The sequence below is a fragment of the Pelodiscus sinensis genome, chromosome 5 (assembly GCF_049634645.1).
Source record: "Pelodiscus sinensis isolate JC-2024 chromosome 5, ASM4963464v1, whole genome shotgun sequence".
Taxonomy (NCBI): Eukaryota; Metazoa; Chordata; order Testudines; family Trionychidae; genus Pelodiscus; species Pelodiscus sinensis.
This window is the reverse complement of record NC_134715.1, coordinates 84196730-84221779: the sequence shown is the minus strand read 5'-3', so window position 1 is coordinate 84221779 and position 25050 is coordinate 84196730. Positions and strand designations below refer to the sequence as shown.

The 25050-nt window shown below is 41.8% G+C and overlaps 2 protein-coding genes across 9 annotated transcripts in view; one reads left to right on the top strand and one right to left on the bottom strand.

Moving 5' to 3' along the window:
• Window positions 1-1458, top strand: part of CRACD (capping protein inhibiting regulator of actin dynamics) — a 191949-nt gene extending 190491 nt beyond the window's left edge. For all 4 annotated transcript variants that reach the window (XM_014568709.3, XM_014568712.3, XM_075930382.1 and 1 more), the window contains one exon: window positions 1298-1458. In XM_014568709.3, the coding sequence (XP_014424195.2) occupies window positions 1298-1458 (161 nt within the window). The remainder of the gene's footprint in view (window positions 1-1297) is intronic.
• AASDH (aminoadipate-semialdehyde dehydrogenase) overlaps window positions 1-25050 on the bottom strand; it is a 77663-nt gene that overhangs the window by 11909 nt on the left and 40704 nt on the right. For 2 of the 5 annotated variants that reach the window (XR_012904289.1, XR_012904290.1), the window contains exons 13-16: window positions 22689-22852; window positions 21927-22052; window positions 16871-17002; window positions 7815-12663 (exon numbers count right to left, since the gene is read on the bottom strand). Coding sequence is in view for 1 of the 5 variants with exons in the window: in XM_006113498.4 (XP_006113560.2) it covers window positions 12277-12663; window positions 16871-17002; window positions 21927-22052; window positions 22689-22852 (809 nt within the window). In the remaining 4 variants the exon portion in view is untranslated. Of the gene's footprint in view, window positions 1-2023; window positions 2161-6558; window positions 12664-16870; window positions 17003-21926; window positions 22053-22688; window positions 22853-25050 lie in introns of those variants that run through there. The other 3 variants (XR_012904291.1, XM_006113498.4, XR_012904292.1) reach the window with 3 other exon arrangements.

The following is a 25050-nucleotide window of genomic DNA, read 5'->3' as shown; positions in this document are numbered from 1 at the left end:
ACTTTTGTTTTGACTGCCTATCCCTCCCATCTTACATGTTGGCTACGTCTAGACTACAGGCTTCTTTCGGAAGAAATGTTTTCGAAAGAGCTCTTCCAAAAAAAGTTTCTTCCAAAACAGAGCGTCCATACTGCAAAAATGCATTGAAAAAGCTATCTGCTTTTTTGAAAGAGAGCATCCAGATTGAATGGACGCTCTGTCACATGTAAGCTGTGATTGCTATGGACGGAATGGCCACCAGGGCACCTGTGCTTTTTCCTCTTCTCTTCTTCCAAAAGAAGTCCCTCTTCCCCATCCACACACCAGCTACATCTAGACTGGCATGATTTTCCGCAAATGCTTTTAATGGAAAAGTTTTCCGTTAAAAGCATTTGCGGAAAAGAGCGTCTAGATTGGCACGGATGCTTTTCCGCAAAGCCATTTTCGCGATCGGGGCTTTTTTGCGCAAAACATATCTGAGCTGTCTACACTGGCTCTTTTGCGCAAAAGCTTTGCGCAAAAGGTCCTTTGCCCGAACGGGAGCAGCATAGTATTTCTGTAAGAAGCACTGATTTCAGACAGTGGGAAGTCAGTGTTCTTGCAGAAATTCAAGCGGCCAGTGTAGACAGCTGGCAAGTTTTCTTGCCAGTCTAGCCACAGCCACCTTGTTTTGATTTATGTTAAGCTAGCAGATAGAATCTGGCTTGCCCTTCTATAGCTTTAAGTTATTCCTACTTAACAGTAATATCACGACTGATAACTAAGTAGAAATTGCAGAGCTACATTATTCTCTTTAAATACTCTTGATTTGCATAGGTGTTGCTGAGGGCATAATTTGGAAACAGTGCGGTTACGCATGTGTAACATCAGAATGTGCTGTAGAAACTTCATTATTGATTATACAGGGGGCAGAAAGAAATAGCTTAATTGTCAGGTGTGTGTGGGCTGGGGATGGAGGATACCAGATTATATAGCAAAATTTAAAAGTGTTTTTACTTGCAAATTGAGCAAATTTGCTCTAAAAACAATTGAAACTAAAAATGCTATCCTTGTATTCCATGTTACTTGTTGGAATAGAACCACATTCCAATGCATGAGTTAGTTCAATTTTAAATGACCAATTTTTTTCATCTATAAATCTGGACCGACTTAATTTGATTTTCAAAATATATAGAAGGTTAAAAAATAAAATGAAATAGTTTCAAAGTTGTATTATTTATATATTTGGTGAACACAGCAAAGTTCATTGTTCATTATTATTCTATAGTGTAGCACATTTCATCTGTGTATTTTTTCCCTCTCCCAAATCAACAAACAGTGGAGATTTCAGATTCTGTTCCATCAACTCCATTAGCAAAAGAGGTCGCCAAGAGATTCTCTACTCCTGATACAAACCCTGTGTCAACAGAACCAGCCTGGTTGGCCCTAGCCAAGAGGAAAGCAAAAGCCTGGAGTGACTGTCCACAAATCATTAAGTAAAAGTAACCTATTTTCTCTCTACTTTTGTTTGTTTTCTCCTTTTCATCAATTCAAGATTTTTACACATGACAAAAGAAACTGAACAAGATTTAAATGCATTCCCTGAAGGACTGAAAAACAAAGTGGTTATCATTTTGCTTTAGCACATTATAGTTGTGTATGCTCATATCATAGATTTGGAAAACTATAAGAGAGAGGGGGATCCAGGCGTACAGTTGAGAGCCAATTTCTCAAAAATCAGGGATGCTTTTTGAGTTTTTGGTTTTGCCCAGTATAAAAAGAAAGAGAGGGCCAGAACTTCAAGCTCTTTAAAACTGTGCGCGCTTTTGAGTGTAAAGTTTTCAATTTCAGTGTAGACAAAGAAAAATTCTGGATATTTTGCTATGTACAGGTTGAACCTATCTAATCTAGAACTCTCTCGTCTAGAAACATCTGTTGTCTGGTATGATTTTAGTTAGCCAGACGTCTACTTTTCATGGGTGCAGCCAAGTTTCTCCATGGTCCTATAAAGTTTGTTTACAGCCACCAATCCTAGCTCTCAAGTGTTGTGTGCTGTTGTTTAGCTCTAATTTACTCCTAAATATCCTTTAGCAGTACAAGCGTTGGTAATGCTGCTAGACAACATTGATGTCCCATAGTCCAGAAAAGTATCTTGTTTGGAACCAGTCAGTTCCCAAAGGTGCTGGATTAGAGAGGTTCAACCTGTAAAATAAATGTTCCTTCTTAATCCCAATGGTTCCTTTTGAACTCCGTTTGACATAGTTAATTTGCAATTTAAAAACCCCCTCCCCACTCCAAGACATATTTTGGAAGACTTCTTCCCACCTGTGAATGAAGTGACAACATGTAATGGTACCATCCAAATACTGAGACACTGTTTTCTTTCATGCTAGGGGACAACACAATTGCTGTACCTCTCACCTCAGAGTAAAATCATTTGCACATTTTTCTCATTAACATATTTATATCAACCAAACAAAAAGTGTTTTCCCCATTTACTAAGAGGCAAAGTCAAAAGTTATTAGGCACCAATGTGCTCAGAGCACTTGAAATTTAAGACCCTATTCCTACAAATGTCTGAGTCGCTTTTATGTACCTACAGGTTTCAGAACTGGCCATGTTAGTCTGTTTCAGCAAAAACAACATGGAGTCTTGTGGTACTTCAATGACTAACAGGAAAAAGAAACAAACTGTAGGGATACACAGTCAAAATTGCATACTCCATGGCTGGGTCTAGACTGGCAAGTTTTTCCGCAAAAGCACGTGCTTTTGCGCAAAAACTTGCCAGCTGTTTGCACTGGCCGATTGAATTTCTGCAAGAACACTGACGATCTCATGTAAGAAATCAGTGCTTCTTGCAGAAATACCATGCTGCTCCCGTTCAGGCAAAAGGGCCAGTGTAGACAGCTCAGATTTGTTTTGCGCAAAAAAGCCCCAATCGTGAAAATGGTTATCGGGGCTTTTTTGTGCAAAAGCGCGTCTAGATTGGCATGGACGCTTTTCCGCAAAAAGTGCTTTTGCGGAAAAGCATCCGTGCCAATCTAGACGCTCTTTTCCGCAAATGCTTTTAACGGAAAACTTTTCCGTTAAAAGCATTTGCGGAAAATCATGCCAGTCTAGATGTAGCCCATCTCTGTATCCCTATTATCTATTTCTTTTTCTTTCACTTCATGCATCTAATGAAGTGAGTTGCAACTCACAAAAAAGTTTAAAATAACAGTTATATTATCGTGTAAGATACCTTCAGACTCCTCCTTGTTTTTACATGCATTAGAAGTCTCCTTGAGTTCAAAAGAGATTGTTTCAAGTTATTCACCTGTAAATATTTGCAGGATTAGGATCTAAATGCTTAAAATCAGAAAATCAAAACACTGGGATCCTCGGGACAAGGTGGTAAACTTATTTAAAATCCAGTTTATCACTAAAGGCAAGTTTTTTACTTCTAATTTTTGCTCAATTTGTTCCCTGAGCAACTTTAGTCAAATTGCTTACTTTCCTTGTACTAGATAACCCAGCTGTGAAATTGAGTAAAACACTCACTCACTCAGGGGTGTTGCAGCTTTACTACATGAACAACAGCTTCTTTTTTTTTTAAAGTAGAAATGTCCTTTACCCTTTTTCGCCCTTAAGTAGTCTTCAAAATGTAATAAAAAATGTTAACGTCCTTAAGTTTTCTACCCAGGAAATTATGCTTTTTTTAAAATGGCTTTTTACACATAGTTATACATCAATCTTCCTAAGAAAATTCCTGTTTTCTAAGAACTTTGCATATTGCTGTAAATCCCCCTCTGTTTAAACATGTATGTTTACTTTTGACACATAAGCCAAGTCTGTATCATTTTAAGAGGAGGCATTTCAATAAAAAAGGAGAAATAGCATTACTACAGCATAGTATAATTTCATGGCATTACTTTTCTCTAGCCAAACTGCTGTACAATCCACAAGATAGCACTTTGTAAATTAAGCAGAAAATAATGAGCCCTGTACTGTTCTCCTTCTAAGAACTGAAAAAAGCTACTCAGACAGTTATTGAATAGACTGCATCCTATGTAGGAAAGAAAGGTTCAGCAGAACAGTTAAAATAGCACAAACACTACAGACACATTAGATTCAGATTTGTTCCTGTGGGACCCACACAGTGTTCAACTATGTTTCATATGTAAATATCTCTATCCTCATTACTAACACATTAAGTATTTAAAAACTGTATACATAAAAGAATGTGAGCTTGCTGGTGCCTGAAAACAACTCCTATGGACTTCAGTGGGAGCTCTCTTTAATTTGGCCCATAATTGTGTTTTTAATTAGTCCCATAAAGTGGCACTTTTTTTAAACGTACAATTATAGTAAATCTAGGTTTTGAAGTGTGCAATAGGATTGTATTTGTAATTATAACTCTAAACAGCTCAAAAGCCATCATCAGGATTTTGGATGGATTTGGGGGTGGAAGCATGAGAATAGGCCAACCACAAAAGGTAGAGGAGAAAAATAGAATCAAGAAACTGAAAAGCATGTTTAAACGATTTATAGAGCAAAAAATATTTGTGCATGAGAAATGAACTGATCTACCAAAACAATGCTGGACACATTTATAGCACACACAAATTGTTTAAGGATGGGTGTAATCTAAAGCTTCAAAGCAGAGTCTTAAGTGCAGACATAGCTCATATTACAAATTGCAGTCAGTATGTACAATACTTGCTTGGAAACACTTCTACAGTCTACATGTTCAACAATGACATTTCATGTCAAATCAACACAGAAATTTGCACTAAAACACCTGTGAAGTATTACTATGCTTTAGCTTTGTTGTGTTTTCTGAACAAATTGTGAGAATTCTGTAAAATAAAAAAATACTATTGAATTTATTCAGATAAGCTAAAATGTTTTAAGAACTGAATGAACAACTATGTAGAATGTCTCTTTTTGGAATTTATACACATAAAATACCATTTCTTCTGAGAAGGTTATGTATGATTAATCTCTATGTTCATATAGTAATGTACAAAATTATAAACAATGTATAATTGTGGGGTTTGTTTTATTTTTTAATTTTTCAAATGTTTTAAAGTGCAATTGTTTCTTATACTGTCATTTTAATTCCTATTAAATTATAATCCAGTCAGAATTAACAGATGATGTATGTATTCACTGTTTCTTTCTGTTAATGGTATAGTTCAGGTGTACTTTATAAATAGAACATTCAGTACTCAAGGTGTCTTGCTATGTGTTTTTATCAATAATAAAACAGGGTAACAGGACCTATAATGAAGGGATACATTTGTGTATTTTCTATTTTATTTTCATATTTTGATTGTCAGATTTTAATGTAAATGGTTCATTGTTGGAAAAAGTTGTTCTATTTCAATAAAAAAACCCTACATCTGTTTTTGTAACAAGAAAGGTGCTTCCTGAGTTTAAAATGCATCTTTTGTGATTTTGTAAATTTAGATTTAACATTTATCAATTTCACATCACTGAAGATATTACTGAACTAGAAAAAAATGACTGACAATATAAAATACATTTCAACAGCTTTTTATTAATTGTTTGTGAAGGCGTTTCAAGTGTCACTATAAGCTACACTTCATCACATTTGGACAGATGTAAATTGAGTCTTGAGTATTACACAATGATCCAAGCCAATCAGTACAGGCAGTCCCCGACTTACGCGGATCCGCACTTACGAACTGGGCTCTCTCGCCCCGGAGCTCACAGGCAGCGGTCAGCCACCTCGACCTCCGGGGCGAGAAAAGCTGCTCCCGGTGCCCCTGGTCTGCTGGGGACCGTCTCCAGCAGACCAGGGGCATCGGGAGCAAAGCAGCATCCCTGGCGGGTTTGCTGGAGACGGTCTCCAGCAGACCAGGGGCACTGCGAGCAAACCCGCAGCCGTGGCGGGGTCCCGCGCTTCTGAGGCTTTGCTCTGGCAAAGCCTCAGAAGCGAGGGAACACTCCGCTACTGCGGGTTTGCTCGCGGTGCCCCTGGTCTGCTGGAGACCATCTCCAGCAGACCAGGGGCACCGCGAGCAAAGCGGGTCCTGCACCAGAGCAAAGCCTCAGAGGCGAGGCACCCCGCCGCTGTGGCTTTGCTCCCCGTGTCCCTGGTCTGCTGGGGGGGGGGGGGGGTGCAGCTAGTGTGCCCCCCCAGCAGACCAGGCTTTTGTTGTGGACCCTGGGGCAGAGCAGCTGGGGCGCTGCCGGTTGGTCCTGCAGCGCCGCTCTGGGCACTACTGGACCAACCCGGCAGCACCCCAGCCCTCTGCCCCAGATGTCCTGATTCAGCCGCTGCTGGTCAGTTTCAGCAGCGGCTGAATCAGGATGCCTGGGGCAGAGCAGATGGAGTGCTGCTGGGTTGCTCCAGTAGCGCCAAGGAGCCGCGCTACTCGAGCAACCCAGCAACACCCCAGCTGCTCTGCCCCAGGCGTCCCCAAGTCAGCCATTGCTGAAACTGACCAGCGCTGACTACAGGAAGCCCGAGGCACAGTTGCTCTACCCCAGGCTTCCTGGAATCAGCAGCTGATCAGTTTCAGCAGCAGCTGACTTGGGGTTCTTAAGTTGAATCTGTATGTAAGTCAGAACTGGCGGTCAGTTTCAGCAGCGGCTGAATCTGGACGTCAGTTCCGACTTACATACAGATTCAGCTTAAGAACAGACCTACAGTCCCTATCTTGTACGTAACCCGGGGAGTGCCTGTAAACGCTTAGAATAAAAACTGCTTTCTAATGTTTTAAAAATAGATTATTGTATTCAAAGCCTCATTCATTACAATACTATATAAATACTAAGTATTATTATTAATGGTTCAAACATTTGTCAAACTACACAAGCAAGCTTATCTACTCTCCTTCTACAGGTTGCACTTCCCTTAACTGGGACACTCTGGCAGGAGCACAGATGTTCCTGGATCACAGAGTCCAGGTATAGGGAGGTTGGGCCATGGTGCAGTGGGGGCATAGAGACTTGGTCAGGAGCCAGGATGCAGAGGAGATGGCAGCGCAGCAGGCAGTTCTGGTCCCTGCGGACAGGTGGCAGTGGGGGCTGGCAGCGGCAGCTGTGGAGCTCTAACCCTGCCACAGCACTCCAGCCCCAGCAGTAGCAGCAGGGCTAGACACTGGAGCCCTAGCTGGGGGCAGCAGGACAGCACAGGACCTCCCCTGATCCAGCAAATCCCCTTGTTTGGAACCAGTCAGGTCCCCAGGGTGTCAAACTACAGGTTGGACCTCCCTTGTCCGTCAGGACATTGAATGTTTATATGTACTCAAGTCAGCAGGCGCTGATGAAGAAATTCATGCTAGGTTTACCTACAAAACTAGCTGAAGCAATCTCCAAACAGTTAGCAATTATCTTCAAGAACACATGGGGGAATGGATGAAGTCCCAAAGGATTGGATAAGGGCAAACAAAATAAGTATCTTTACAAAGAACAAATATGACCTAAGAAATTCTAGACAAATCAGCCCAATTTCAACACCTGAAAATGTACTGGAACAGATTATTGATTAATTTGTAAGAAGCCAGATGATATTAGGATTATAAAGGATGGCAAACATGGATTTTTAAAGAAAAAGCCATTCCAAACTAATTTCCTTTTTTGACAAGGTCACTGGTATAGAAGACGGAAAGGGAGCAGTAATAGTGACCTATCTTTATTTTAGTAAGGCTTTCAATAGTCCCATATGCAAACAAGAAAAATTTGGTCTGATATTAAGTGGGTGCACAACAATTGGTTGACAGACTGATAACTATGCTTTTGAGTACAATGGTTCACTTACAATGGGAGAGTGGTCAGTCTTAGGTCTGTTTATATTCATTATTTTTTATTAAAGACTTGGACAATGAAGTGGAGAATACACTTACCAAATTTGCAGATGACACCAAGTTTGAAGAGGCTGCAAGCATGTTGGAGGACAGGACTAGAATTAAAAACAACCTTAAATTGGAGAGCTGATCTAAAAATCAACAAAATTCCAATCAATACAGTTAGGTGTAAACTACTACATTCAAGAAAAATCATTCACAACTATGAAAAGGGCAGTAACTAACTAAGCAATAATACAGCTGGAAAGGATCTGCTTTCTCAGCATCAGTTCTTTCACAACACAGCAGATCTAATTATTATTTTTAAATGTCCCCATTAATTTTAGTTAAAAGCATTAAATGTGAAATTTCAACTATGTACAGTATCTGAAAAATTACTAGTATTATTAGGAAAACATTCAAATACAACATTGTGGTTGATCTTGCTGAAGATCCTTAGCTACACTGAAATATATTGGCAATAGGGGAGTTGAAACATATGCAGCACTTTAAAGGATCAGTTAATGCATAAGGCCACAGTGTCCAACCAGTTCTGAAATAACTACACTCAACTAGCAAACTAGCCACACTCAACCAGCCAAATAGCCACATGTGGCTAGCATGTTGGACACCATGGCAATAAGGTACATTCCAGCATAGTGTCTGTAGACATAAGATAGGATCTACAAGAAATTTAGGCACCTACTTCCATTGATTTCACTGGGAATTAGTCAGCTAAATACCTTTGTGAAGTCCATCCTTAGTTTATAAGACTCCTGAGAACATTAACAGGAGTTGCTAGTTAGTCAAAGGAAGGTGTTGGTGATATGAGTAATTCCTATTGCTTAGATAATGGCTAGCCAAACTTACTGACTCTCTGTGTCACATATGATGATTCTCAGAAGTTTGAGCCTTAAGACATGCACAACCTTTGATTAGGAGTTTTAGAAAATTTGTAACACCCTACTTACTGTAAAGCTGGAGATTGCTTATTTCCTAGAACTGGAAGGGACCTTGAAAGATCATCAAGTCCAGTCCCATGCTCTCACAGCAGGACCAAGTACCATCCTTGACAAATTTTTCCCCCCAAATGGCCTCCACAAGGATTGAACTCACAACCCTGGGTTTAGCAGGCCAATGCTCAAACCACTGACCTATCCCTCTTGAATCTTGTGGGTCGCCATCCTAGCTGTAAGTCTTTCAAAAACCAGCTGACATGCTGTCAAGGAAGTACAGAGGATCTGGGTCATACATTGATTTCTAAGGGCTGCATAATGTTTTGATTTTACAAACATCATAGAATAGGGCACTTCACAGTACAGTAAAACTCCAATTGTCCGGCACTCCCGATAGTCTGGCACCAACTAGAACCCGGAAGTGCTCCAGTCAGCCTGATATTTGGAGCTGCTGTGAGCCCCATGGGCACTCATGGCTGGGAAAGGAAAGGGGAGAAGAGGGGAAGGGGATTATACCCTTGTGATGGGTCTGCCGGGATCCGCACTGTGACCAGCCGGGGGGTAGGCAGGGAACAGTGCAGCGAGGGGCGAACCCTCCGCTGAGAGTTTCCGGGAGGGGAGCGGGCTCCCTACCCCCTAGACTGCAGTAGTTATCACCAAGCAGGGGGGTGAGGGGCGGCGATGTGAGACCAACCAGGCAGCACTCCAGCTGCTCTGCTCTGCAGCTTCCCCAAGTCCACCACTTGTTAGTTTCAGCATCAGCAACGGCGGACTTGGGGAAGTGGTGTGGAGCAGAGCAGCTGGGGTGCTGCTGGGTTGGTCCTGCAGTGCCGCTCCTGCTCGGCGCCCTCGCCTTGCCATTCCCCACCCACCTCCCGGACGCAGTGAGGGTTCTGGCAGACCCATCACAGCCCCCCGCCGGAATACCTCCCAATACTCCCGCATATCCGATAATCCGGCACCACCTAGGTCCCAAAAGTGTCGGATTATCAGAAGTCTACTGTAGTATGCTGTGCTGAAAATTAAAACGAGTCACACATAGTCTTCTTGAGTTGAGGATGCTTCATTTCTGGCACTTGCTTCCAGAACTCAATTGTACACAGATTTATGCATCATCTTTAGAGTTGGGTCCTCCAGGAATTCCAATAGATCCATTTAGATGTTTCTATACCATAGTTTTGAGAATCAGGCAGACATTGTTGATCACATCAAACATGAATGAGTTTACAAAAAAAGGCAAAACATATCAGATCCTGCAAGTCTTTAAACCTGTCCTGAAAGTCATTCCCATGTGATCCTCACCTGTCACCCACTTCCAGAGAAACAGAGGGTAAGGATACCATTCCTACCAATCCTAGCTAATAGAGGCTAGATCCATCCGTGGCTATCTAGCTCTTTTTTGAATCCTGTTTAAGTTCTAGCCTTGACTGCATCTTTTGGCAAGATAGAAGAATGCCTAGCAGTAGCAGTAAAAAAGCCAGGAAAACCATTAGTTTAGGTACTAAAATAGACATTTTAAGGTGTTTTGATGCAGCGAGCGCACGGTAGAGATTGGCATTAGGCATGTTAAAACGCATTTATTTAGGCAATCATGTAAACCTCTAACATTTCACAGATATTACTGGACCAGAGAGTCCTGAATCACAGAATTAAGGCTCTGATTAGGTCATGGAAGTCATGGAATCTGTGACTTTAAGAAATCTCCATGATATCTTTTTGCTTCAGCCCTGGGGCTGCAGCTGTTCGTCAGCAGGGGTGCCACAACTCTCGGCTGCAGCGGCCCTGATGTTCCGAGCTCTGGAGCTCTCCCACAGGCAATGAGAGACTCCACCATTCCTGGACCTCCAAGCTTCCAGAGCTCTGAGCCACAGCAGGGGCTCCAGAAGCCCAAACTTCCAGAGGCACCAATTGGAGTTCCTTATGGGTGGCATGTGGTCCCTAGAGCTCCAAGGAGCTCCCTGCAGTCCTGGAGCTCTAAGCTTCCATGGGCAGTAGGGATCTACAGCTGCCAGCTATTGTGAGGGGCAGCAGCCATGTGTGCTGGACCTCACCACTCCACATTGTGTCAAGGTTATTTTAGTATGAGTCACGAACAGGTCAAGGGCTCCCATGAATTTTGGTTTACTACCCGTGACTTACCAAAAATTACCTCGACAAAAACTTAGTTGAAGTCCCAAGCCCCAGCATGCCACATTAACTCTGGGGCTACGTCTAGACTATGAGCCTCTTTCAAAAGAGAGCATCTAGACTACAAGCAGCTTTTTCGAAAAAGTAAGCAGCTTTTTCAAAAGAGTCTAGGGGCTCTTTCGCAAAAAGCATTATTCCTCGTAAAATGAGGTTTACCGTGATCGAAAAAACTGCCATGTTCTTTTGATTTACTTTTTAAAGAAAATGGCTGCAGTCTAGATGTGGGGGAAGTTTTTTCGAAAAAAGGCCACTTTTTTAGAAAAAACCCTGTAGTCTAGACACACATTAGAAGTGCCACATGTGGATTATATGCCAAAGTTTGACCATGCATGGCTTAGATCTTAAATGTCTACACAGCTATCTTTAGAGTGTTAGTGAAAGCCCCACTGGGCAGAGTCTGTTGACCCAGGCTTGGAGCTTACTCCAAAATGCTATGCAGACATGCCTACTAATATCTATAAGACTATTCCTATGTTTAAAATCAAACATGGTGCATGGTGCATGAGTGTAAGCACCTCTGAATGACAAAAGCTAGGAGGGGCAGAGCACCTAAGTCTATGCTTGTGCAATAGATACACTGAGATAAGGTTATCTATTTACAAAATGTGTTAATAAAGCTTAATAAAAGAACATTTCCCAACATAAGCAATTTTCATGCTAGACATGACATGACACAAAATTCAATATAAATTGTCAGAAACAGTTATGTCAGAGTGAACACATTTATTTTTCACCAAAATTCAGCTTCAATTAGAGATCTGATGCAGAGCAACCAGTAACTCAAGTGCCCTCTCTCTATTAAGAAAGTAACTTGACTTTGAAAATGTGCTAGCCAGCACCAACATTCACCTAATGTAGACACTAACACCTTAAAAATGAGTTCAGTGGTCATGTTTGAGTGGAATTTAATGTTGATCATGACCATATAATGTTTCTAAAAAATTGTACATTGTTGCCACAAAGTAGCAGCATGTTTTAAACAACACAAGTAAAAATTTTAAAAGAAAACCACACTTTTTCCAGATAAGACAAAGCAGTACATCAACACTTCAACAATCCTTTAGCAGCAAGTCTCAGAGACCAATATCAGCTGACTCGAGCTCCACTCTTTTTAACCCCATAACTCAAGCCCAAGTCAGTTGATCCAGTCTCTGAGACTCACTGCTATAGGTCATTTATTGCAGTACACACATACCCTTTCATGCAAAATTGTTAACTAAAGTTTGCAAACATGATCAATCTTACAGAAGCAGAATGGGCTAACAGGTAGGCAGCACCTCACAGATGTAGGTGCTTTGAAGCACAATTCAAGGATGCTCTTATCTTCCAAGTATAAGCACTGGAGGTCAAGCAATTTAACACATTCTCGTAATTCTTGTTTATTCAGGGATACTCAAATCTAGACAATAAACATAATCATTTCTACAGCCAACAACAAGCTTTGTTCCACATACTACGGGGGAAGAGAATACTTCTCCTGGAAGTTTATCAAAACCTGCTACCAATCCATTCTTAGCATTTAGGATCCATACTTTACCATCTGTGGATGTTACTGCTAGCAGAGTTTCACTCTCCAAGTCATGACCATGGAAAACAAAGGGAGTTGCATATACGCTGGAAGTAGTTTCAAATTTCCACAGTAAATTACCTCCCATATTACAGCAGTAGACAAAGCAGTCATGGGAGCCAAAAAATATTTCTTGCTTAGTTAAACTTGAGATACATGGGGATGAAAAGATCGGTCCATGTGTGGAAAACTGCCAAACCTACAAAACAGTATTAAAAAATTAATCTATTGTTGAATGTTGTTCAGGTTACCAATGATCTCTCTTATTTTAATCTTTAGGGATAAGTTGTTGACAGAAGACATCATCTGGATTCTGGCAAATGCTGTATATAACACATTGCTAGAAAATACTTGCAACATTCACAAGCTAAGTTCCACACACGTATTTTCATTAGGCAGGCACTCAGACGATAGTTTCCTGTAATGCAATGTTGTTGTACCTATGTTGGTTCCGGGATATTCCAGAGAAAAGATGGGTGAGGTAATATCTGTCACTGGACCAACTTCTGTTGGTAAGAGACAAGCTTCCAAGCTTAAACTGAAATGAAGAAGAGCTCTGAGTAAGCTTGTCTCTCTCACCAACAAAATATATTTTTTCTCTAGTTTCCTGTAAATTATTCATCTACATGAAGGTACAACTTGCCCAGGAAGGGGGAACAAAGGGAGGAGATGTTGCCTTATATATTAAAAATGTATACATTTGTATTGAGGTTAAGATGGAAATAGGAAACAAATTTGTTAAAAGTTTAAGGATAAAAGGTGGCGGGATCAAAGGTGGTGTCATGGTAGAATATTACTACAGACCACTTAACCAGGAAGAAGAGATGGATAAGCATTTTTTTAAAACAAAATAATCCAAAGCAAAGAATTTAGTAGTGATGGGGGGCTTTCACTACTCAGAATAAGGATGTTAAATACTGAATAATTGACTAGTTGATGCATTTTGATCCCAGGCTCCACCACTTTGAAACGCCAGGAGGAGCCTGATTGAAGCTGCAGCACCGCGTACAGCACAGGGTCTGGCCCCCGGCTTCCAGTGGCGCTGCCACTTTGAAGTACCCCCTCCGCTTGCTGCCTCTTTCTGATAGAGACAGCAAGGTGGGGGGAAGAAATTAATCAACTAGCACATCAACTATCTGGTAAGTATTTGCTTATCCGATAGCTGACTAGTTCTTCACATCCCTAACTCAGACATCATATCATATAAGGAGGACAGAGATTATCTAGGTTCTTGGAATGTACTGGAGACAATTTTTATATTTTACAAGGTACAGAAAGGTGGAAGCTGTTTTAAATTTGCTTTTGACAAATAAAGAAGAACTGGTTGAAAATTTGGAAGTGGAAAGTAAAAATAATCACGAAATGGTAAAGTTGATGAATATAAGAAATGTCAGGAAGGAAATCAGCACAATAAAGGCAATACATTTCAAGAAGGCGGACTTTAGCAAACTCGGAGTCGACAGGTAGAATCCTAAAGTCTAAAGAGAAAAACAGTTCAAGAGAGTTGGCAGTTTTTCCAGAGACATTAGTAGAGGCACAAAAGCAAACTATCCCACTGCATATGAAAGATAAGTAGTATGTCAAGAGACTATACCAGCTTACCCAGGAAATTATCAATGAGCTGAAACTCAAAAGAGTCCTACAGAAAGTAGAAATTGGGTCAAATTATGAAGGATAAATATAAACAAGCATATATGGATAAAATTAGAAAGTCCAAAGCACAAAATTAAATTAAATTAGCTAGAGATATATAGGATAACAATAAACCAGCCTGAGGTATAATCAGAGGTTAAAATAGGGAAAGAACAAGTTAAAAATGACAAGACAAGTTAGATGTCTTCAAGTCACCAGGTCCTGATGAAATGCATCTTAGGCTACTTAAAGAGCTTAGGAGACATTTGAGCCATTAGCTATCATCTTAAAAAATCATGGAAGTTGGGAGTGATTCCAGAGGATTAGAAAAGGGCAAATACAATGCCCATCTATAAAAAGGGAAATAAGGACAATTCAGGGAATTACAGACCTGTCATCTTAACTTCAGTATTGGAAAGACAGTGGAGCAAATAATGAAACAATCAATTTACAAACACCAAGATTATATGGTATTAAGTAAAAGCATGAATTTGTCAGGAACAAATAACGTGAAACCAATATAATAGTTTTCTCTGACCGGCTAATAGGCCTTGCACATTAACAGTTGATATGGTATATCTTTTTCTCAGAGACTAATTATTAGTGGTTCACAGCCAAGCTGGAATGGCATATTGAGTGGGGACCCACAATAATCAGTTCTAAGTCCAGTTTTGTTCAATATCTTCATCAATTATTTAGATAATGTCATAGAGAGAATACTTACAAAGTTTGCACAAGATACTAAGACGGGAGAAGTTACAAGGGCTTTGGAGGATTGACTTATAACTCAAAATGAATTGGACAACCTGGAGAAACGGTCTGAAGTAAAGAGGATGATATTCAGTAAGGACAAATGCAAAATATCCCACTTAGGTAGGAACAATCAATTGTACACATACAAAATGGGGGAAATGATTGACTAGAACTGCAGAAAGGGGGAGATAGCTGATCAAGCAAAATATGAGTCAACAGTGAAACACTATTGCAAACAAACAAACAAACAAACAAAAAACAACCCCACAAATGCAAACATCATTCTGGAATGTATTAGCAGGCGTGTTATAAGGAAGATAAGAAATATTTGCTGCCTCTCTGCAAGCACTGGCTCCTGCCTGCCCCCCTTGCATGTAAATGCATAACCACTAAAAAACACCCAGCAGTTACACATTTACACAAATACATGTTAGTTAACATCCCTAGATGCCACATTTCAGGAAAGATGTGGACAAATGAGAGAAAGTCCAGAGAAGAGCAAGAAAAATTATTAAAGGTCTAGAAAACTTTACCTATGAGGGAAGATTGAAAGAATTGGGTTTGTTTAGTCTGCAGAAGAGAAGCCTGAGAGGGCGCATAAGGTTGTAATTAGGAAAAACTTCCTGTCAGAGTGATTAAGCACTGGAATAAATTGCCTTTAGAGGTTGTGGTATCTCCATCATTGGACATTTTTAGCAGCATATTAGACAAATTCCTGTTAGAGATGGCCTAGATCAGGGCTACTCAACTCTGGAAACCCCAGGGGCCACAATGATACTCACAGCACATGCCGAAGGCTGCAACTTAAGTGTGGTTGCATATACATGCAAATGTATATGCAAATATATGCAAGTAGCTTCTTTCACACTGATGGACATGAATACAAAGATTAAGGAAAGACTACACAATACATAGGCCCCACTTAAGTCAGTTCTGCTGATATTAATAAAATGCAATATTTACTTGATTTCCACCCATATGACAGCACTTTTAATAAACAACGACAGTCCAGGAATTTACCCACTAAAACGCATATCAACGGAAGATCATTATATTGACGTGCCAGTGTGGAGTGTGTTCCTAGTGGAGGCCATGTTCAAAGGATCCCACCTGCGGGCTGTGTGTTGAGCACCATGTAAAGCCAAACCACACTGTGGGCCACAAAGAAACAGGCCACAGGCTGCATGTTGAGTAGCCCTGGCTTAGATAATACTTAGCTCCGCCATGAGTGCCTGGGACTGGACAAGGTAACCTCTTCATGTCCATTCCAATCTAGGATTCTATGAGTGATTATTTTTATTAAAAACAATATTTGTGAGTTAAGTACACTCTGGCTGTGTCCAGGCAAACAAATTATAATTTCAACTACAAAAATTAAATTAAATGCAAAATTTTTACATCTTTGAGAAAATAAATTTTGCATTGCATCCAAGATTCCATGAATGAGAGCAAGGCATGAACACGCTTATACAAGTACCACTGCACAACATCAGCATTTTGTTTGACAACTTGACAAGCATGTTACTGAAACCTTAATTACAGTCAGTACCTTTGTAAAACAAATGTGGAAGAAAAGGAAAGGACTTGAAAGCAACTTTTGCTTTCAACCCTGCTTTCTGGATTCCTGGCATCTGGAAAAAATTCAAGCCAAAAATGTCATGTGACATCCTTCTCATTCTCCCCTGCCAAATTAAATGGCAAGAATTTGAACTGAGATGCTCAAGATTTTTACCTTTGCATTAGGAATGAATGGATGCCTGAAGGGAGACTGATTCTGGGTTCTATTTCCAACTATGCCACGAACTTGCTGCATAGCTTTGGACAAATCTGCTTTATTGTTAGAATTTACCCTTCTATAAAATAAGTACATGCTGATTCTTGTTTTACTTGGCTGGTGTAAATAATAGTTAATGTATGTTAACCACTGAAATCCTTCAGTTTTATAAAACTGATTATTTTTAAAAAATGCAAGACTTTGTGATGTAAGAAAGTCAAATAATCTAATAGTGACAGTTTTTCACCTTTTCTCCTGAATGGCTAAAACAGTACACATTCCCATCCACACATCCAATGAACACATACTGCTCACTGCAGTGGGGAGAGGAGAAGAGGGGTTTTCCACAGGAACTTTTCCAGATCTTATTCCCTGTATCCTGAGAAAATGACAAAGAACAATACATGGCATTTAATGTGACTGTAGAAAACTGAAAAACCACAAGGCAAATAATCTCCCTGGTAACTGGGCTGAGCTGTGGGACTATCCACAAAGAGAGAGAATTCTGTCCCCCCAGACAACAGGGGGACAGATTAGGAAGAACCAGAGGATCCATGTAATACCAGATTCCACAGGTCTGTCACTGGCTCCTTTCCCAGCATTATGTTTCCCTATCTTAAATACCTTTATGGCTGTGCAGAAACTGTGGAGCTGAGTGACTTGCAGAAGGCATGCATTCCCTGTACAGCCTCCATGTATCCTCATCTTCCTTTTGCATAGCAGAACCTTACTGGTTATATGAGAATATTTTAAATTCTCATATTTTAAATTTTTATATATATTTGTATTTAATTGTTTGTTTTTGCAAGCCGCCTTGAATATTTTAAATAGAAAGGCAGGATAAAAATAGTTAAATAAATAAATAAATAAATAAAATAAATGCTGCCAAAGGGCCCTTCACACCAATGAAGGAAGGGGCACAATTTGCTCCTAAAAGCATAAAACTTGCCATTGCACATGTTAACACTAAACATATGAACTACTGCAAACCATAAATCACAACCACCAACATACAGTAAAACTTCAATAGTTCGGCATCCAGTTGCCCGGCACTCCTGATAGTCCGGCATCAACTGGAACCCGGAACTGATCAGGTCAGCCGCTCTCATTGCCGGGCTGCTGAGAGCTTCATGAGCACTCACGGCCTGCGCCGTTCCACTCATGGTCCCCAGCGCATCCAGCCTCCAGCCTGCACGTGCTAGCAGCCGGCCCCTGAGCACAGGCAGCTGCTTCAGGACCCAGACATAAGGTTGGGGGAGAAGGGGCATTGGGTGACAGCAGGGAGGGAAGCTTTTGGCTCTGGGGAAGAGAAGGGGAGGGGAAGGGAAGGGGATTGGGTTGCGCACGGCATCCCAGCCAGCTGATTGAAAAGCTCAGCGCACACGCCCCAGCGCCTGGAAGGAGACACGCGGCTGTACTGGCGGCTCCGGGACCCGAGCATAAGGTGGAGGAGGGGGATTGGGTCGGGAGTATGCCCCCTTATAGTACCTCCTGGTACTCCAGCATATTCGATAATCAGGCACCACCTAGATCACAAAGGTGTCGGATTATCGGAAGTCTACTGTACCTCATTACTACAATTGATACATGAATAGCTGTATGTCAATTATCTGAGTCCATGCAACTGCTACTCTGCAAAACCTCACTGTGTTAACACATACCGCTGAAGAAAAACTTGAAACAAAGCTTGTTGAAAAATTTTTAGACACCCTTTTTTAGAAATGACACTCAACTGGAAGGCCCTTTCTTGTTTAGCCAGACTTACCTTTGAAGAAAAACTGTACTCATCCACAATAATCCTTATAAATTTATCATATCAAATTAACCATTCTTATCTCAGTCATTATGACATACGTTATAGGAAAGACAGTGTGATCTAATGTAGGGGTTCTCAACCTTTTCCTACCCAGCATTCAAAAACTTGCTACATTTTCTTGCCACAAATCCATCCAAATTCCACTATCTATTGCAGCTGCAAAGCATTATGGAATTGTGCTAATGAAAAATAGACATAATTCATTTTTAAGGGCTGGGGTAGATGCTGCTGGAGAAGGATATAGGGGTTAACAGGTGGATGCTACCCTGTGTGGGGTAGCTGGGTTGTCAGAATGACTGCTAGTGATGGCTGTTTTCCTTCCCTCTTTCCCTTCCCACACCCATACCACACTCGGCTTTGGACCAGTGTTCCTTCAACAAACCACCAAAGCTGTCTCCACAGGCTTTAGAAGTGCAAGTTCTGCACAGAGGAGCACTACACTGTGACTGGCCCTTGGGGGTGAGAGACATGGATTGGTGGCAGTAGAAGAAATGGTGGGAATTAGTTTCTCACTTACTCTGCCGAGCCTTAAGATATTTTCCAGATTTTTTTTCTTTAGACAAAACCTAGGAGGCACCATTTCACAATCTTCTTGTTCTGAAACACTGGTTTAGTGAACATGGTGACTGATGGGGAGTCAGAAAATGTGGACTTTCATTCCAAATTTTGTCCTTTACGTAGCACATGGACCTAAGCAAGTATCTTTGGGCCAAATTCATAAAGCTATGCTTAGGCACCTAACTAACTCCCTCTTTAGATGCTCAACATACAGGAATCATCATAAAATGACTGCTCAGCTACCACTTACTCCTTTACGCACCCAAGTTTGTGCAAGTAGGTAATGCACTAAGCCAGCGTTCCCCAAACTATGGGCCGTGGCCCAGGAAAAAAATACTGGGCCTCACCGTGGCTGCCAGGAGGGGAGCGGGGCAGGGTGTGCTGGGAGGAGGGATGTGTGGGAGGGAAACCAGTCGCCGGGAAGCAGGGTTGGGGGCAGTGGGGCTGTCTGGCAGAGAACCGGGGGGGAGGTGGGGGGGGCACGGAAGCAGGGCTGGGGGCAATGGGACTGTCCGGCGGAGATTGGGGCGGGCAGGCGGCGGAAGCAGGGCTGGACAGGGGGGCGGTGGGTGGCTGGACGGGGGAGATCGGGAGGAGGATGACTGAAGAACCAGCCTCCGGAAGCAGGGCTGGATGGGGGCAGCGGGCTGGTCAGGGGACTGGGCGGGGGGGCTGGATGGGGGAGATCGTGAGGATGACGACGGGAGAACCAACCGCTGGAAGCAGGGCTGAATGGGGGAAAAATGGGGCTGCCCACGTGAGATCAGGAGGAGAAGCGGGGGGGGAAAAGGGGGGGGGGGGGAAGATAGGAGAAGAGAGAGAATTGGCCGGCGGAAAGCAGGACTGACCCGGGCATGTGTAGACCCAGGCACACAAGTCTGGCCCAAGGGATTCCATTTTGCCCTTCCTCCCCAAAGTAGTTGCAAACTGGCTGGCTGGTAGACACACACACGCAGGATGAGCACATCTACCAGCCAGGCAGTTCGCAGCTACGGACTGATACACCTAATAATAATAAAACTTACCTAATTAGAAAATACTGGACATTTTATATGTCTGGTATTTTCTCAATTTGTTTCCCAGACAGAACCCTCAAATACCAGACTGTCTGGTACAAAACTGGACACCTGGCAGCCCTACCCTCCTTGCACACTCCCTCCTAGCCAGATACCCTACCCCCAATCTGCTCCTGCTCCCGCCTCCTGGAGTGCCCAGGCGGCACCGAGTCCCTGAAGCCCTGGACCAGGCTGGGCAGAGGATGCAGCTGGGTGAAACACTGAAAATTTATTCATTTTTAATTCTTTTTTTATATGCGTTTATATTTTTGGGCTGCAAAAAACAGTACTTAAAAAAAAAAAAAAAACGGGTTCCAACTAAAGTAAAAAGTTCAGGAAACCCTGGTCTAGCCAGCTTTCTATCCATCTTACAGTCCATTTATCCAATCCTTTTTCCCTTAACTCGCTGGCAAGAATATTGTGGGTGACCATAACAAAAGCTTTGCTAAAGCTGGCACTGGGGGCTTTTGGAGGACCAGAAACAGCTTATTTGAATATTCATCATTTGCTTAATGAATATGCAAATGAACGTTACAGGTCCTCCAAAAACTCGTGAATGGATTTACTGATCCCCATGTCAAAAAGTTTAGGAACCCCTGCACTAAGCCACCTAAAGCCTGATACTACCCCACAGCTAGCAAACTCGTTGGATCACTAAGCACCAATGAGATTCTGAAACTCAGTGTTCCTAAGAGCATGCCTGACTCACACAAAGACAGCCAGGATCTAGCAAATCAGAATTTTTTTTTTTTTGAGTCAGGCATTGCAACACCCACATTCACAACCCTGCTTTTTTTGCCTGATTCAGAGCAGTGATTTGAACATTACTCTCTTAACATGACAACTGAGTATCCAATTCATTCTTAGAATCATAGAATCACAGAACTGGAAGAGACCTCAGAAGGTCATCAAGTCCAGCCCCCTGCTCTAGGCAGGACCAATTCCAACTAAATCAACCCTGTCAGGGCTTTGTCAAGCCAAGACTTAAACACCTCTAGGGATGGAGACTCCACTACTTCCCTAGGTAACCCATTCCAGTGCTTCACCACCCTCCTAGTGAAATAGTTTTTCCTAATATCCATCCTGGACCTCTCCCACCGCAACTTGAGACCATTGCTCCTTGTTCTGCCATCTGTCACTACTGAGAACAGCCTCTCTCCATCCTCTTTGGAACCTCCCTTCAGGAAGTTGAAGGCTGCTATCAAATCCCCCTTCACTCTTCTCTTCTGCAGACTAAACAGACCCAAGTCCCTCAGCCTCTCCTCATAAGTCATATGCTCCAGCCCCTTAATCATTTTGGTTGCCCTCCGTTGACCCTCTCCAATGCGTCCACATTCTTTTTGTAGTGGGGGGCCCAGAACTGGACACAGTACTCCAGATGTGGCCTCACCAAAGCCGAATAAATCTTGCTTCTCTCTCTATCTCAATTAGGGATGTTAAGGACTAGTTGACTAGTTGCTTCCCTTCTCCCTTGCTGCCTCTATCAGACAGAGGCAGCAAGAGGGGGAGAGATGGGGACTTCAAAGCGGCAGTGACATACAGAGTCCAGGGTTCCAGGCACTGAGTCCCCAGCTGACCCTGGGCTTCTGGCATTTCAAAGCAGCAGCACTGCACTGAGCCTAGGGTCAGCTGGAGAGTCCTCAGCTGATCCCGGGCTCCAAACAGTGCTGCTGCTTTGAAATGCCGCACAGAGCCTGGGAGACCACCTGGTATTTCAAAGCCAGCATGCTGCATGGAGCACCAGGGTCAGCTGGGGAAACCCCAGCTGATCCCTGGCTCAGTGCAGTGCTGCCACTTTAGATGCTGCGGGGAGTCCAGGATCAGCTGAATAAGAATTTAGGATCTGGCCCAGAGATAGCAAGAAAGGTACATACTGGATTTACAGCCAATAAAAGTCCTCCTAGTGTAGCAATGTACAGATGATGTGGCAAGAGGCTTAGATAAGGAGATGAAAACACAGCTCCACCTTCACAGTGCAGTTTCCAGACACGCTCCTTTTTCTGTCAATCCAAGAAAAATGTACATAAAAAGCTATACAATCAGATAAATGGAATAAAAGATAAAGTTCATAATACTATTTGCAAGTGCTTAATGTCAGTTTTATCAATAGCAAACTTACTTGGAAAATACTAGTTCCTTCTTTCATAGACCTAAATATTGGAAAGTCATCTAACAATTATGTAATACACTCCCACATCACTTTCCAGATCTTAACACATTCTGGTTGAAGGGAAGAAATTTGCAGTTTCCTCCACATGAAATTATGGGGTTATTACAGGTTGCCAGCACCGCATGCACACATTTTAGATTTGCCCTAACTACCCATTGCCGTACTAGTGATACAGAGTGATCTGCCATACAATTCTGAACTGGCATTGATGGCGTTGAGTTGTAATGTAGGGAGATCACGGGCTGCCAACAGCACTTTTAATCACTGTCATTTGGCCCTACTCCAATCAGACCTAATAAACTCAAGGCTGACTTAAATGAAGTCAGTTGGCAGTCTATATTTAATCTCCCAAGATTAAATTGCCAACACTAATGGAGTTTAAACTGGTATTACAATGGATATGATTAAGGAGGATCAAATGTTTTATTTTTGATATAATATAAAGTTAGTCAGGGTGACTTCTTACATAAATATCCAAAGCATACATATGCTGGTCATGAGATCCAATGTAAAATAGTCCAGTGGAAGGGTGCACAACTGCAGAGCTTTTCACAGTATCTTCAGTGGTAAATATATAATGTATTTCCCCATTATGGCTTCTGAGCACATACACCAAGCCGTTATAGCAGCCTGCAGAAAATACAATGCAGTAGAAAACAAAACAAAAACAAGAAACAGGTAATGACATTTGGATTAGTATTTTAACTGTCATTGCTGATCAAATGATAGCTCTTGAATCCCTATCACTTCCAAACAGATTTGCCAGAACTTTCTGCATTCAAGCTCCTTGCTGACAATAAAACCTCAAAAGCGTATTTCACATTAACTGCTCAATGCTCTTCTGAGTCATATTTAAAGCTATGCCTATTTTTACTAGGGATGTAAAATTGTTTAACTGGTTAAATATATTGTTTAATCAGTTAACCGATTAAAGTGGAGGGCAGGCGGAGGGAGGGGGACAAGTTGGGGGTAGCACCTGGGCAGGCGGGGAGCTGCTCTAGCTCTCATCAGTTAACCTATTAAACATTCATATCCCTAATTTTTACTCTACTGTTACTGTGAAGTATGTTGGCGGACAGGTGAGTTACTGAATAAGGACAAGGAAAGTGCAAAGTTTGTGCATATTAAAGAAATTACTTCTGTTCTCGTTCATGTTTCTTACAATAAACAACGTTTGTCTCGCCCATCAAGAGAAGCTGGTCCAATAAAAGATATTACCTCAGCCATCTGCTCTCTCACTAATATCCTGGGACCAACATGGCAACAAGCAGGGATATTAAAATGTGTTTATTTAGGTGAATGTGTAGCTCTTTATTTGTTTAATAATATCCAGACTCTACAAGGAGAGACGTTAGGACATCATAAAACATTAGCACAAATTTTGTTAACCTGCAGTCTCAACAACAATCAAAACATCAGCCAAAACTTTGGTCACTCTTGCTTTGTGTCAAGCCAAAAGGCAAGATATCCAAGTTTTGTACTGTTGAGCACTGTAGACATGTAACCAGAAGAAAGATAATTAAAGATATTTAATTACTCTATTTTCACCTGAGCAGATGACAATAAACCCTCCTTATTTTCCATGGGTAAGTCAGATATAGGCGATCTACATACTAATCATATACGAGGCAATCGTGGCCACTTTGACATGCCAGCAACAAACTGCTTTAAAATTCACACCAATGGAGTGGAAAGTACTAATATCTTGTACAAATGACCTTTACTCAAAATCTCCTCCCCTCAAAAAAGCTTTAAAAAATGATTTTGCATCAGATTTAACTATTGAGGTATACACTAAATTCTACCTTTTAAGTTTTAAAGTTTAAAGACATTTGAAAATCTTATCCCATGCTTTAAGCAGTTCAATGAGCATGTTCTAACTAAATTCTTCAAAGGGAACTTGTAACTATTGATTATCAATGTACTAGTACTGTGCAGTTAAGAAAAGGAGAATAAATCTACTGGTGCATAATACTCCAACTAGGGATGTTAGCAATTGTATAACCAAAGAGTTGTGTAACTACATGAAATTTTAGTGGTTACATGACTATTCAATAGTCCCCAGAGGCAGGGCCAGAAGCCTGTGCACTCTGGCCCTGTCATGGCTCAATTCCCCAACCTAGCACTTAGACTGTATATATGGAGGTCAACCAGCAGAATAAACTCGGTAAGAACCTGCCTCTAACTCCCAGAGACAAACTTGTCCAGTCTCAGTTTCTCTAAGATCTAAAAAAAAAAGAATTCATTGCCACCACTCAAGTGAAATTATATATAAACCCTTTTCCAGGGAAGAGATCACTTTGGGATGCCCTCCCTATGGCAAAGCTCTATCTTCTGTCCCAACCTCCATTTTGCTTGGAGTTGGGAAAACAAACAGAGAGAATCCGCAGAGAACAATCGGGCTCTGTTCTTCCCAGATAAGCCTACATAACTAAGGGTACGTCTAGACTACATGCCTCTGTCGCCAGAGGCATGTAGATTAGGCTACCAGACATAGTAAAATGAAGCGGCGATTTAAATAATCGCCGCTTCATTTAAATTTACATGGATGCCGCGCTGAGCCGACTAACAGCTGATCAGCTGTTTGTCGGCTAAGCGCGATAGTCTGGACACGCGGGTGGCGACATCAAAGGTATTTGTCGACCACCCAGGTAAGCCTCCTGGGATGAGGTTTACCTGGGTGGTCGACAAATACCTTTGATGTCGCCACCCGCATGTCCAGACTATCGCGCTTAGCCGACAAACAGCTGATCAGCTGTTTGTCAGCTCAGCGCGGCAGCCATGTAAATTTAAATGAAGCGGCGATTATTTAAATCGCCACTTCATTT